Source organism: Acytostelium subglobosum (assembly GCF_000787575.1).
Source record: "Acytostelium subglobosum LB1 DNA, scaffold: scaffold20, whole genome shotgun sequence".
In the NCBI taxonomy this organism is placed as follows: Eukaryota; Evosea; class Eumycetozoa; order Acytosteliales; family Acytosteliaceae; genus Acytostelium; species Acytostelium subglobosum.
In genome coordinates this window covers 541,724-554,716 of record NW_012236513.1, presented here as the reverse complement: position 1 = coordinate 554,716, position 12,993 = coordinate 541,724, and the positions used below count along the sequence as shown (strand labels likewise).

The window sequence follows — 12,993 nt, the reverse complement described above, 5'->3', positions numbered from 1 at the left end:
ACATTTATATATATATATATATTCACTATTTTATATATAATATATAAAGTTTTTAACAATGCCAAAGAAGTTAAAAAAGACACCAGAACAGTTGCAGAGGAAGGAGGAGGTCAGACAGAATAGGAGGGCCAAGCGTGTTGCAAAGAAGGAGGTGAAGAAGAAGCTTCAGACACAGAAGGAGATTAATATGGCCTTGCAACGTGCAAAGAGGGACAAGACAAAGTACAACAAGAACAAGGATAGAAACAAGGAGCGTAAGGCATTGGCAAAGCAGCGCGAGGAGGAGTTCAAGGCCAAGTTGGAGGCCGACCCCGAGCTCAAGCGCAAGCACGAGGAGCGTAAGGCGGAGATCAAGCAGCTCAAGGCTGCCAAGAAGGAGAAGAACACCCAGCCAACCAAGCACATGATCAAGAAGCATAAGAAGGCCGTCGAGCTCAACTCGCTTCTGAGGGTCGAGGAGAAGTTCGAGGAGACCATCAAGATTAAGGTTGTGCTCAAGCCCGTCAAGTTCAACGACGACGACTTGTTCAAGTTCAAGAAGAACTTCCTCAAGTTCAACGGGCTCGATGCCATCACCGAGACCAAGGAGTACACAATCCCCGATCACATCCTGGGCGAGATCAAGCTGAGCGACCCCGGCCCTCAGCGTTTCTTTGAGGACACCAAGATCCCCATTGCCACCGACGACAACTGGGACAAACTGCACAAGTTGGCCAAGGTCTTCCTGAAGAAGATCGGCTCGCTGCGCCCAACCCAGCTGCAGCAGCACGGCTGGCCACTCATCCTCACTGGCCGCGATTTTGTCTCGGTGTCACCCCTGGGCTCTGGCCGCATGGCCACCTACCTCGTGCCAATGATCTCGCACATATTTGACCGCGTCAAGAATAACTCGTTCGTGGCCGACAGCCCATGCACGCTGATCCTGCTGCCCAACAAGGATCTGGTGCGTCAGACCTTCCTGCTGACTGAGAAGATGGACAACAACCTGGGTATCACGTCATACCCACTCTACTCTGGCGTCGACAAGCAGGCACAGATCGATAATATCAAGGCAAGGAAGCCACACATCATCATCTCGACGCCTGAGCGCATCGTCCAGTTCATCGACATGGGAGTGATGAACCTCAACGGTGTCACAATGTTGGTGGTCGATCGCATTGAGAAGATGGCACAGCTGGACCTCGTCTACAAGGTCAAGATGATCAAGACACAGATCAGACCCGATGCCCAGACCCTCCTCTTCAGTCTCACCAGCTCAGACGCCATCAAGGAGCTCGAGAGTGAGTGGCTTAAGGCCCCATACTTCAAGCTCAACAGTGGCTCCGAGACCCTTAGCGAGCTCAATCAAGTCAAGCAGGTATGTTGAGCATCTATCAATCAATCAATCTCCAACAGCAACATTAATTAACTAACTTCCACCATAGCATTTCGATATGATCGAGGAGAAGACACGTGGAATGAAGTTCGCCAAGAAGATGAGACATTTGTTCAAGCGCGAGGACCGCCCATCGCCACTCACGGTCAAGACCGTGGTGTTCTTCAACCAGATCGAGCATCTGGTGCAGGCCTCAGTCAGAATCAAGAAGAAGAGAGTGTCATACCTGATGATCCACGGCAAGATGGAGCAGGACGAGATCGACAACGTGCTCGAGACATTCAAGCGCAGCGACAAGAAGTTGCTGCTGACCACAGACATCATCCCACGCGAATACCAGTTTGAGAAGCTGGGTCGTATCATCAACTTTGCCCTGCCACTCACACTTGAGCAGTACACATACCGCGTGACCAGAGGCTACAGGAAGGCCCACTACGTCGAGGTGCTCAACTTTGCCACACATCACAACCTGCAGCTGATTCCCGAGCTGGCCGAGCATCTGGAGGAGCACCGCCACGTAGTGCCCATCCTCTTCAAGAAGACCTGCAACCTTCAACTGGGCACCGACTTCCACATGGTGCAGCGTGTCAAGAAGAGAGAGGAGCGCGAGAGGAGGCTGAATGCTGCCGCCTACGACAACAAGTTCTCCTCATCAGAGGATGAGAAGGAGGACGACAAGAAGATGAAGGACGATGACTCTGACGACGAGAGTGACAAGAAGAAGAAGACTACAACGACGACCGAGAAGAATGACAAGAAGATGAAGGAGAGCAGTGACAGCGATAGTGACTCTGACGACTCGGACGACGAGAGCGAGAGTGACAGTGATAAAAAGAAGAAGACCACCTCCACCACAGATAAGAAGGACAAGAAGATGAAGGATAGCAGTGACAGCGAGAGCAAAGACGATAACGACTCTGACTCGGATTCAGACTCTGACTCTGACTCTGATGGCGAGGACACAAAGAAGACGGCCGTTGCTGTCAAGAAGGACAAGATGGTCGTGGACAACAAGAAGAAGGACGACGAGAGTGACTCAGATTCGGATTCATCAAGTGATGAATCGGACAAGGAGTCGGACAAGGAGGAGTCAGAGTCAGAATCTGAGTCCGAGTCTGAATCTGAGGACGAGAAGGATAAGAAGCAGCCGCTGAAAGGCAAGTCCACTACCACTACTTCAAAAACCACTACCAAGAGTAGTGATGACGATGACAGCAGTAGCAGCAGCAGTGATTCTGATTCTGAATAAACAAACAAATAATATCAACCAACCAATATTGGTTGTTTCGAAGAAATTAGATTGTTTACAAACTCACTAATCCTTAGACATTGAGACACACCAATGGAGCTCATTTCATTCTATTATTAATTATTTATACTCTACAGATAATAAATGGAAGGAATCAAGACTAGTTTGCAATGTACTATTGATCAACCTGATTCATTGACTGAAGGTAATTATATTTACAATGTTTATAAGGAGATATAAAATATATATTATTTAATTTATTTATAATAAATACCCATACCAATTGATTTAGTTCTGAACTCTATGACTGATGACCATCTTAAGAGACTACTCAAGGCCATAAAAGTGGAGTTATCCAATAGGGAGTTGAAACAAAATGAAGCATATGATTATCTATGCGAACCTGAAGAGATAACGACCACAACAACTAATTGTCCGAGAAGACATTTATCTGCATTTATTTACTTCATAAAAGATGTTCGTCCAAAAGTCAAAGAGGAGAACCCAAATGCAACCTTTGAAGATATTGCTCGTCTTTCGGCCGTAGCTTGGGAAAATGCCCAGCCTTCGGTAAGAGAGAAGTATCTCAAGATTGCTCTTCAAGACAAGCAAAGATGGGAGAGAGAATTCAAAGTCTACCAACAGACCAAATTGAACCAACCTACTACTTCGGAATACTAAAGACAATAATCATATCATTCAAATCATTATCTAAAGATAATAAACATGATAAAACAAGAATGAATGATCAGGATTCCATTGAGGTTTCTTTGGAAAAGTTAAGTTCACCATGACTTTGATCTTGATGCAAAGATCAAAGAAAGCTCGCTGCAAAGTTAGACGGAAAGTCCCTCATAGTCAAGCGCCATTGAGAAGTCGGGCGACATGTCTAATTTTCCATCACATACACTTTAGTGTTAACCTTTAGAATAAGCAAGTTCCAAGGGGGAGGTGTCAAAGCAAAGCTAGCTAGGGGGTCGGTAGAGGTGGTAACCTCGTTCATTCATTCATTCATACTTCCATGTTGATGTTATAACAACAAGTAATAACAACAACAACTAAACTAATAATGATCATTTATAGTTTAGTGGCAGAGTACTCAACTGGCTGTGTGTTGGTGGAGAGTAATGATGTTTATTCACCAGCATTAACATTGATAACTAGAAAGATATTGAAATTGCTACAGAGTAAACAATTGACAAATAAGAAGTCTTATAAATATGCCAACAACTATATACATTATCTACCGTCACCTGCCAACAATGCTTCATTCATGTGTATAAGCGATAGTTCTTCAGATTCTAATGTGGCATTTGAACTACTAGTAGACATATCCAATGAATGGAGTCACAGCTACTCACTTGTCAACCATCTAAAGACTGACACCAAGTACACATCCCTAACAGACTCATTCCAAACATTGCTCAACAAGAAGATGGTATGATATTCATTCATTCCATTGATTCAATCCATTCATTCAACTCACTGACACATATGTCACTCAGCAACAATACTCAGAGAGATGCTTTGGATCAGAAGAGAATAGTGGATATCAACATGTTGCGGATATGCCTTCTTATGAAACGATTGAGGAAGGTAGTTTGGAGTCTGGCGTCAGTAACTTTATGGAGGAGTCATCAAGCATGCATATTCATATGCCTCCTGAGGAGAGAGATGAGAGTGTGCGTCTAATTGGTATCCAAGGTTACGAAGCAGAGCCAACACAAAAGTTCAACATGTGTTGCTGTGGACACATTGCTCTTAACTTCTCACTCCTATTCAAACTACTCCTGGTCATATTCCTCATTGTAAGTCATTCCATTGATTCATTTCATTCATTCATTCATGATATGGTCTAATTAACATCTCTGGTCTCTAGGCATGCGTATACACTCTGGTCGCGATATCATGCAAAGGATTCTTATTCCAAGGATGTTACAACTAGTAACCAATAATCCAATCAGTCAGTCACTCAATCATTTAATGTATATATCAAGGCCAATCACCATTCACTAGCGGTGCAATGGTGTAATCAAACAATCAAGCGCGATCAACAATGGTATCGCAATCAATCATGCCATCGAGTTCAAACACACTTTGACTATTGCTTTGTGGATAACACAGCATATTCCAATCCCCGTCGACTCCACTCCACTCAATCCAATCCAATCCAACTACAATCAATCAATCAAACCGATTACCATCCCCTATACCACGTATATGTGTAATGTTACCTATTTATTCAGTTGACTAACAATGATGTTGTTGAAGATCCTGAGGTGATTGCGTCACTGAGTGATTGGAATGCCTGCTCGATCTCATCACCATGGAACACACCATAGATGTACTTGTCAGGTCGCACGACAATCACCATTGGTGTTGAGCCACGTGAGTATTGGTCCAGATGATCATCAATGTCCTCCACAATGTTGCAGCTTGGATGCAGACGTGTCCAATGTAGAGCATGGATGTTTGGCTTGACCACTTGGACGAAGCTCGTACTCAACTTCTTCCACAGCATATCGTCCACCTTGAGCTGGTCCAACATTACTGCAGCCGAGTCACAAACAGTTCCATCCTTCCTGTTAAAGTTGAACAGAAGGACTGAGAAGCCAAGACCAAGTATCTCGTCCAGGAGTTTCACTCGCTCACCATGGACGACGCGTGGCTGAGCTATCAGGTGTCCATTGAAGTCTCCATACATTAGTGAGCCAAGATGTGATCGCCAGGTCTTTGACTTGCGTGGGTGTTTGAAGCCCGATGCAAAGTTGGTGGATGGCTTCATGCCCGATGACATGGCAAGAGCTTTGACGAATGGGATCAGAAGGAGGAAGAATAGGATGATGTCTCTTATCAATGCTACCACTCGGTTGTGGGTCATGATGATGTGGCCAGCATTGGTCGACCTTTCGCTGATCTGAACAACATCTGGTTTGCGCTCCTCCATGTATGTGTTGAGCAGATGTCTGGGTGGTGCCACGCCTTTGAGACACAGGTTTATCTTCCATGCCAGGTTCATTGAGTCGCGCATGCCACTTGATATTCCCAGACCGAGGAATGGTGGTACACAATGGGCAGCGTCGCCAATCAACATTGTGTTCTCATTGTTGTACCATTGATGAGCTATCCTGTTTTGGACACCATATATACTCTTTCGTACGATGTCCAGGTGTTCCATGTCAGCGCCGCACTTGGTGATGAGTGAGGTAACCTTGTCCAAAGATACCATGTCCTTCTCGTCCTCATCTGGGAAGAGCACAAACTCCCATCGATATCTATTGTGGGGAATGGGCAGTGAGAGCTTGGGTCGGGACGGATCATTGACAAACTGCATATAGTGTGGCAGAGGTGGATGCTTGGGACCGAGCACGGCATCGACAACCAGCCACTTTAAATGTCCAGAGTGGCCTGTGAATGGTGTCGACATCCACTTCCTCACCATGCTACTAGAGCCATCGGCACCAATGAGATAGTCTGTCTTGATTGATATGGTGCTCATCGATGACTTGTCTTGAATGGTCAATGTTGACAACCTAGATACTTCATCATACTTGATATCCTTTACCTCTTGATTTGTAATCAAATGTACATATTCTGGGTATCTCTTCATTCCATTTCTAATTATAGTTTCCATATCTGGTTGATGGAAGAATATTGATCTTGGATGATTATTATCTGTATTGGTTGTCTTGACATCTAATATATGCTTCCTATTAAAATGTCTACAGAACTTGACTGGTAGATTCTGATCAAATATTATTAGTATGGGGAATAATTCCAGTGATGATGGACTTACATATGATTGTTGTTTAAGTTCATCATTCAGTCCAATTGATTGTAGGATACGTTGTCCAATGTCATCGAGATGTGCTGCACGAGGAATGTTGACCATCTCGGCACTTTGTTCAACGACCAATGTTGTGATACCTAATTTTCCAAGCAAGTTTGCCATCACTGCTCCATTAGGTCCACATCCTACTATCACCACTTCATATCTATCACGTCCGGGTAACTCAGATATATAATCCATAATATCTGTTTGTTTTTAATATTTATTTTATCTCTATATCTATATTTTTGTTGTTTTTGTTATATTAAAATATTATTAATAAACTATTTTGATATAAATTGTGAGGTAGTGATTGATTGATTGTAATAGTATAAATATTTTATAATATATAGGTGGTACATGTATAATAAATAGATAACAATGATTGAAGAATCAACTATATGAATTGATCGATCAAGATGTAGGTTGTTTTGGGTTCTCCGGCAACAACAATACCAATAACAACGACGAAGAAAAAAAAAAAAGATGTCGTTTTTTATGATGAGTAGGATTTGTACATTGTATAGAATTGTGTGTCTCTTTCCTAATTTGGTAGCAACACAAGTCCATCTCGCCAATTGTTGGGTATCCAACTGACATTGGTGGTGTGTATTTGATGTCGAAGCCTCGATTCAAATGAGGTGAATTCTTGTCAAAATATAAAAAAACAATCACAACTTACGAATTTTGAAGATGAAGGTGGGCAAAGATGATGTCAAAGTCCAAGGTTGGTTGGTAGTTCCGAAGGTCAGTTAGAACTATATCTCTCTGAAAGTGTATTTGATTGATTGATAGATTGATTGGAAGATAAATAACTATTTATGTATGGATGGCGGATGGTGTATTTTACATTATAGATTACTATAAGTTCTAGAATGTATTTATTGAAAACTTATTGGTTACGCAATTATGTTGATGTTGTGAGGGTCATTAACAAATAGAGAAATAATTTCTAATAATTATACCCTCATTATCCTCATAGTCCGGAGTCTGATTAGTTGGAGATCCAATCAATGTAGTGTTTTATGGGGGACAGGTAATACTTTGATGCCTGATCAAGCCTCACTAGTCCTAGCCTCAACCCCTCAAAGTAAATCATGAGAAGTTGAAATTGAAGAACATGTTTGTGAAGTGAGTGAGAGTCGAGTCAACCCTTGCCCCAGGTATTCACTCTCACACACAACACAATGTGATGATGGTTGGTCGTTTGAGATCTAGGAGAGATTCAAGACAAATACATATAATACGATACAATGTCTGATATATCAATGGAGGATGGCAGCATCCCTAAGCATCAACAGGGCAACAAATATAGAAAGTACTACGAGAGTGTACATACCGTGGTCAAGAGTGAGAAGGGAGGAGGTTCATCAGGTGAACGTGACTACCTACCAAGGTCATGGGTACAGAGTGACAGCAGAGACGACGACTCTTCATCATCATTGCCTTCATCATTTAGAAGACAGTCTAATAGAGGCTATAGTAGTGGCAGTGGCAGTAGATCACATCATCATCGTGATAACAACATCAGCAGCAGAGGACGTTATGACAACAATAGAGACTATAGAGACAATAGAGATAGATATAGAGACAATAGAGATAGCAGAGATGATAGAGATAGAGATAGAGACAGAGACAGAGGAGATAGCCACTATAGAGGTGGTGGTGGCAGAGATGTTTCAAGGACTGGACATACACCAAAGAGCTTCCTTAGAGGAGGAGGCGGATCAAGATCAATGCACAGACGAGGAGGAGGACGAATGGATCCGTTTGATAGTAGAGGAGGAAGAGGTCATGTACAGCAGCTGGACCAACACTTATCTTGGACACATGATAAGTTTGTAAGTTTATGAATATAGTACGGAGTAGTAGCAGTTGTGCTAACGCACATCGATCGTCCTTATAGGAGGATAATGATAAAGATGTTGATAATGATGATGATGAAGATGATACAAAGATTGGAAGAGAATGTTATGATGACAAGAACAATACTGGTGACAACAAGGAGCAACATAATGATGAAGAAGACTATGATGATGAAAGATCTGGTCGTCACAAGGATGACGAAGATGACAGCAACAGTCGAAGAAGATCAGCTGCAACGACCAATCAAGAAGTGGATGACGAATACGAAGAAGGAATGCTGTAATGTAAATACATTGTACGATTGGAATGATTCCATTACATTCCTTTCAATCAATCAAATCAATCAATTCATCAATGTATTACGAACGAAAGACCGATCATGGACACACTGCAACATGGTCGGTTTGCTTTATTGCCACTTGATGCTGCTGCTGCGTGCGCAACAGACAGACAACAACATGTTGGCCTTGTTGTTGTTGATCTTACTACACAATCTAGTTCTTCCTCTTCTTTAGGATGGTCTTGAATTGTGAACTGGCATTGTGTTTGGTACGCTTGTTCAACGCCTTTGGGTCCAATGGGATGTAGGCATATGGCTCGAACTTGGCCTTGGCCTTCTTGACGTCGCCCTTCTTTTGTTGCGAGCCAATCTCGTTGAGGTTGACGTTGGTGTTGATGCCTCTGACACGGTTGTAGCGCTCGGCGGCTGCGGCGATTCTCTGCAGGTTCTTCTCGCTGCGAGAGTCGTCCTTGTTGGACATGCCGCTCTTCATTGATCGGGTGGTCTTGCCGGTCTTGGCTGTGGCGAATGTCCTCTGAGTGAAGGCCGATCGCAGATCCTCCTGGATATCGTCGTCCTCGTCGTCATCGCTGTCCTCCTCACGCTCGCGCTTCTTTATGCCCTTGGCCTTGGTGACACGGTAGCCGGCCTTGGCCTCGTACTCTTGTGACTGCTTGTCAAACACCTCGTCCAGGTAGGATGCGCCACGCGAGCGTTTCCTGTCCTTTGTCTTCTTCTCCTCATCATCGACAATGACCAACTTGCCCTCGTCGTTGGTCTCGAATGCCTTCTTGTCAATGGCCATGCCATTGTTGTTGAGGGGCACCTGTCTGGCTGACACGGCCTGCTTGCCTGACTTGGTAGAGACGATCCTGCTCATGGCATTCCTATCCAGGAAATCAATGGGCTCGTCGCCCTCCTCCACGATGAAGTTGTTCTGATCGGCGTTCTTGTTGGCCTTCTTGGCGTTGAAAAGGAACTCCTCAATGTCGTCGTCACTGTCGTCTGACTCGTCGCCCACAATCTGCTCGTCGTCGTCATCGCCGCCGTATGTGCTGCCGCGCACTGACCTGACGTCCTTGCCTGTAACTGGATCGACCATCTTGTTCATGTTGGCCTCGGCCTCCTCCTTCTTGCGCTCGGAGCGCTCCTTCTTACGTCTGATGTTGTTGACAATCTTCTTGRAGGCCATCATTTGGAGCCATGGCAATGATCTTCTCGAATCCATAACGTTTGATCATGCGTTCCAACAGGATCTGAATGATCGTGCGGAAGAAGTTCTTGTCCAGCTCGGCCCAGTGTGCCATGGCGTCCAGCAAGGTCTGTACGTACTGCTCGATGAGGTCCTCGTCCTTGAAACAGGCCATCACCACACGCACCAGTCCCAACACAGCCTTGACAATGTCACGGTTCTGTGACTTGGTCAACACCATGATCATTGACAGCATGGGAATCACCAATGCCTTGTCCACCATACGGCGGAAGTTATGGATGACACGGGTGAGCGCGATAACGGTGGCGCTGACCATGCCTGGTGTCTGCGAACCTAGACCTCCAGCCACCAATGTGATGTACTCGCTAATTGACTCCTTCTGTGACTGATGGATGGTGTCCTCCAGTGACACGCCACGCTTGGGAATGGCCAGCTTGCTGCCAATCATACAAACAATGTTACCACACTCGATCAGCAACTCGTTGGCAAGCTCGCGCAGTCTGTTGTTGGACTCCTTTGTGCAGAGCAAGATGTCGGGCAGGATTGATGGGATGAACTTCTTCTTGAGCTGTGTCCAGCTTGTCTTGAGCTTGCGTGGCATTGCTTCCTTGTTGTCCTCTTCCAATTCTTCATCTTCGTCGTCGTGCTCGCCCTTCTTGTTCTTATCGCCCTCTTTGGATATGGTGACGATGACCTCACGCAGACACTTTAGTCTCGTCTTCTTGATGTTGGATGCGCACTGCATCAGGTCTGTGACGAGGATAGAGCGCAGCTTGTCCATGCTCTGCACGATAAAGTGTGGGTGATGCTCGCACATCTTGACCAGCACCTTGAATGAACGCTTCTGCAGGCCAGAGTCGGAGCACTTGAGCTGAGGCTTGATGACCTTGTACAGTGTCCTGATGTTCTCCTCGTCCAAGTGCTTGACGAATCCGACGGTCAAGTCTGTGAGGTAGTACTTCTTGGACTTCTTCTTCTCCTCGGGCTTGGTCTTGGCCTCGGTGTCATCCTTCATCTTGTCGTCCTTCTTGTCGACGCCCTCCTCGGCCAGGGCCTCCAACAGCTTGGTGACCAGGTTCTTGAACAGTGAGTTTAGTGTGTTGGTGTCGGTGATGGACACGTACGCTTCGATTGTGTCGATGATGTTACTCCTCTGCTCGTGCGTCGAAACTGGGAATATGTTGAACATGATGGGGAGGTAGTTCTTGGCGAACTGGGCTACGGACTTGATCGAGTCCTCGGCCAGCTGCTGACTCATGGTCAGATGTCTGGTCCTGAGCGGCAGCAGCAGCATCATGGACTTGGTGTCGCGAGCCTCCACCAGCTGATTGATCATGTGGGTGAGCGCCATGCACACAACGCTTCTCAGCGTGGGCTCGTCCTGCAGGGTAGTGCCCAATGTCTTGGCGATAGCCTTGAATGAGGTGACCAGATCGCGAGGTCTGTTCATGAATCCGGGCAGCAACTCCCAGATCTGCTGGTAGAGGATCATCAGGTTCTTGGCCTCGATGACCTTGCCGTCCGACTCGGACTCCTTGGACTTGTTGCGGATAGTCTTGGTCATGGGCAGGAAGTAGTCAATGAAGAACTGCAGATCGGTGCACTTGATGTGGTCGTGCAGGATCTGAAGCAACCAGCCTCTGTTGATACGTTCCTTGCCGTGGGGTGGCGCGTCCAGGTTGAGTGGCAGCACGGCCAGGAAGTTCTTGGGGCCGATCGCCGAGATGACCGTTCCAAACAGCTGGTGGATGGCTGGACGGCAACGCACGTCGTGTACCTGGTTCATGGCATCGACTCCCACCAATATATTGTTGAGCAAAGGGTGTGCCTTTGGTCCAAGCTGCTCATAAAGCGCAGAGACCACGCGGAGAATCAACTCCCACGAGTGTCTATAAGTCAACTTGGTGCCAGACTCGAATGTCTCCACAATAGTCTTGAGTGGCGAAATTGCTTGAGTGTCTGCCTGTGCAATAACATCCTCGTTAATGCATTCGAATATGATGTTCTGTTGGGCGAGTGGGATGTTAGTGATCCGATGGAATAGCTCCAATGATTGATTGATTGAGACTCACTCTAAATCCATCCATTGTGACTCTGTTAAGATCTTGGTTGTCCGAGCTAAAGTTGGACATGAGGTTCTTGAAATAGTTGTGAATGTGTTGGTTGGAGAGGGTGCGGTCGAGACGGTGGAAGTGCAGGTAGGCAAGGGTGAGCAGCTCGGTGTAGGTGACGATGGAGCGATGGTCAATGCCATTTGGTGTCTGAGAGTGCAACACGTCGATCAGTTGCTGGATGTGTGGCGCGCGCAGCTGATTGGTACGGATAAAGAGTGAACCGATGGTCTTGTAGCAGATGGGCGTGATGGCGCTGTTGCCCAGCTGTGACACGCGGATGATGGCCTCGACCAGCTCCGAGATGAGCGAGGGTGGCAGCAGCGGGATGAGCTCGTGGCTGATGGCCAACGTGTAGAATGCCTTCTGCATTGTGGCGCTGCTGACGTGCTCAAACACCTCCAGACAGAACTGGCAGCAGAGCTGTGCGATCGACTTGTTCAGGCCTACGCTGCGGGTGTTTGACACGCCGATGCTGTTCAGCACGAGGACCACCTGCTGCAATGCTCTATGACGCACCTTGCTTCTATCATCGACTGCGCTGCTCAGCAACAGGCTGAGAGCTTGGCGTCTCTCCAATGCATTCCAACTCTCCACATCGGCATGTGTCAACACATGTCCAATCAACACCAACGATGGCTTGACCACATTCTCATTCACCAACTCTGACTCTATATTCTTTGACATCATCTGTATAATACTATCTCCATGACTTCTAACAACTCCTATCGATATTCTATTGATTGATCATGATTGCATGTTAATATGAATAATCGAATGATTGACTGATTGATTGAGGTGATATACCTTGTGATTACGAGTGATAGTAACTTGAGTAGATCATGCTTCTGACCTTGTTTATAAGAGTTCTCATTGAGTGATGCTAACAATAGAGCAAAGTATGATGTTGGTTGAATTGGGGCATTCTTTGCCTTGATCACATCAGTGACTGCATTGAGTACTACCAATAATCTCTTTGTTGATTCAGACTCTGAAGTTGCCGACAAAGTAGGGAATATTTCGCTAATAGGTATATTGACAACCATAACTTATTAACTAAATAAATATAT

General features: G+C 45.7%; 6 protein-coding genes across 6 annotated transcripts; 4 read left to right on the top strand and 2 right to left on the bottom strand.

Annotated features, from left to right (window-relative positions):
* Positions 1 to 40: 40 nt before the first annotated feature.
* SAMD00019534_090350 (hypothetical protein) lies at positions 41 to 2,618 on the top strand (the record flags this gene model as incomplete). Its single annotated transcript, XM_012895924.1, has 3 exons — positions 41 to 1,357; positions 1,446 to 2,085; positions 2,233 to 2,618. Coding segments are annotated over 3 exons (2,343 nt in total), but the record flags the coding sequence as incomplete, so codon positions are not given.
* A 435-nt stretch (positions 2,619 to 3,053) lies between these two features.
* Positions 3,054 to 3,269, top strand: SAMD00019534_090340 (hypothetical protein; the record flags this gene model as incomplete). The annotated part of the gene is made up of 1 exon (XM_012895923.1): positions 3,054 to 3,269. A coding segment is annotated over one exon (216 nt), but the record flags the coding sequence as incomplete, so codon positions are not given.
* Positions 3,270 to 3,693: 424 nt separating this feature from the next.
* Positions 3,694 to 4,566, top strand: SAMD00019534_090330 (hypothetical protein; the record flags this gene model as incomplete). The annotated part of the gene is made up of 3 exons (XM_012895922.1): positions 3,694 to 4,062; positions 4,130 to 4,432; positions 4,504 to 4,566. Coding segments are annotated over 3 exons (735 nt in total), but the record flags the coding sequence as incomplete, so codon positions are not given.
* A 300-nt stretch (positions 4,567 to 4,866) lies between these two features.
* On the bottom strand, positions 4,867 to 6,234 carry SAMD00019534_090320 (hypothetical protein; the record flags this gene model as incomplete). Its single annotated transcript, XM_012895921.1, has 1 exon — positions 4,867 to 6,234. One exon carries the CDS (start codon positions 6,232 to 6,234, stop codon positions 4,867 to 4,869), a length of 1,368 nt encoding a protein of 455 aa, XP_012751375.1.
* Positions 6,235 to 7,706: 1,472 nt separating this feature from the next.
* SAMD00019534_090310 (hypothetical protein) lies at positions 7,707 to 8,602 on the top strand (the record flags this gene model as incomplete). The annotated part of the gene is made up of 2 exons (XM_012895920.1): positions 7,707 to 8,294; positions 8,360 to 8,602. 2 exons carry the CDS (start codon positions 7,707 to 7,709, stop codon positions 8,600 to 8,602), a joined length of 831 nt encoding a protein of 276 aa, XP_012751374.1.
* A 211-nt stretch (positions 8,603 to 8,813) lies between these two features.
* SAMD00019534_090300 (hypothetical protein) lies at positions 8,814 to 12,969 on the bottom strand (the record flags this gene model as incomplete). Its single annotated transcript, XM_012895919.1, has 4 exons — positions 8,814 to 9,759; positions 9,932 to 11,817; positions 11,885 to 12,659; positions 12,731 to 12,969. The coding sequence occupies 4 exons, from the start codon at positions 12,967 to 12,969 to the stop codon at positions 8,814 to 8,816; spliced, it is 3,846 nt and encodes a 1,281-aa protein (XP_012751373.1).
* Between the last annotated feature and the right edge of the window lie 24 nt (positions 12,970 to 12,993).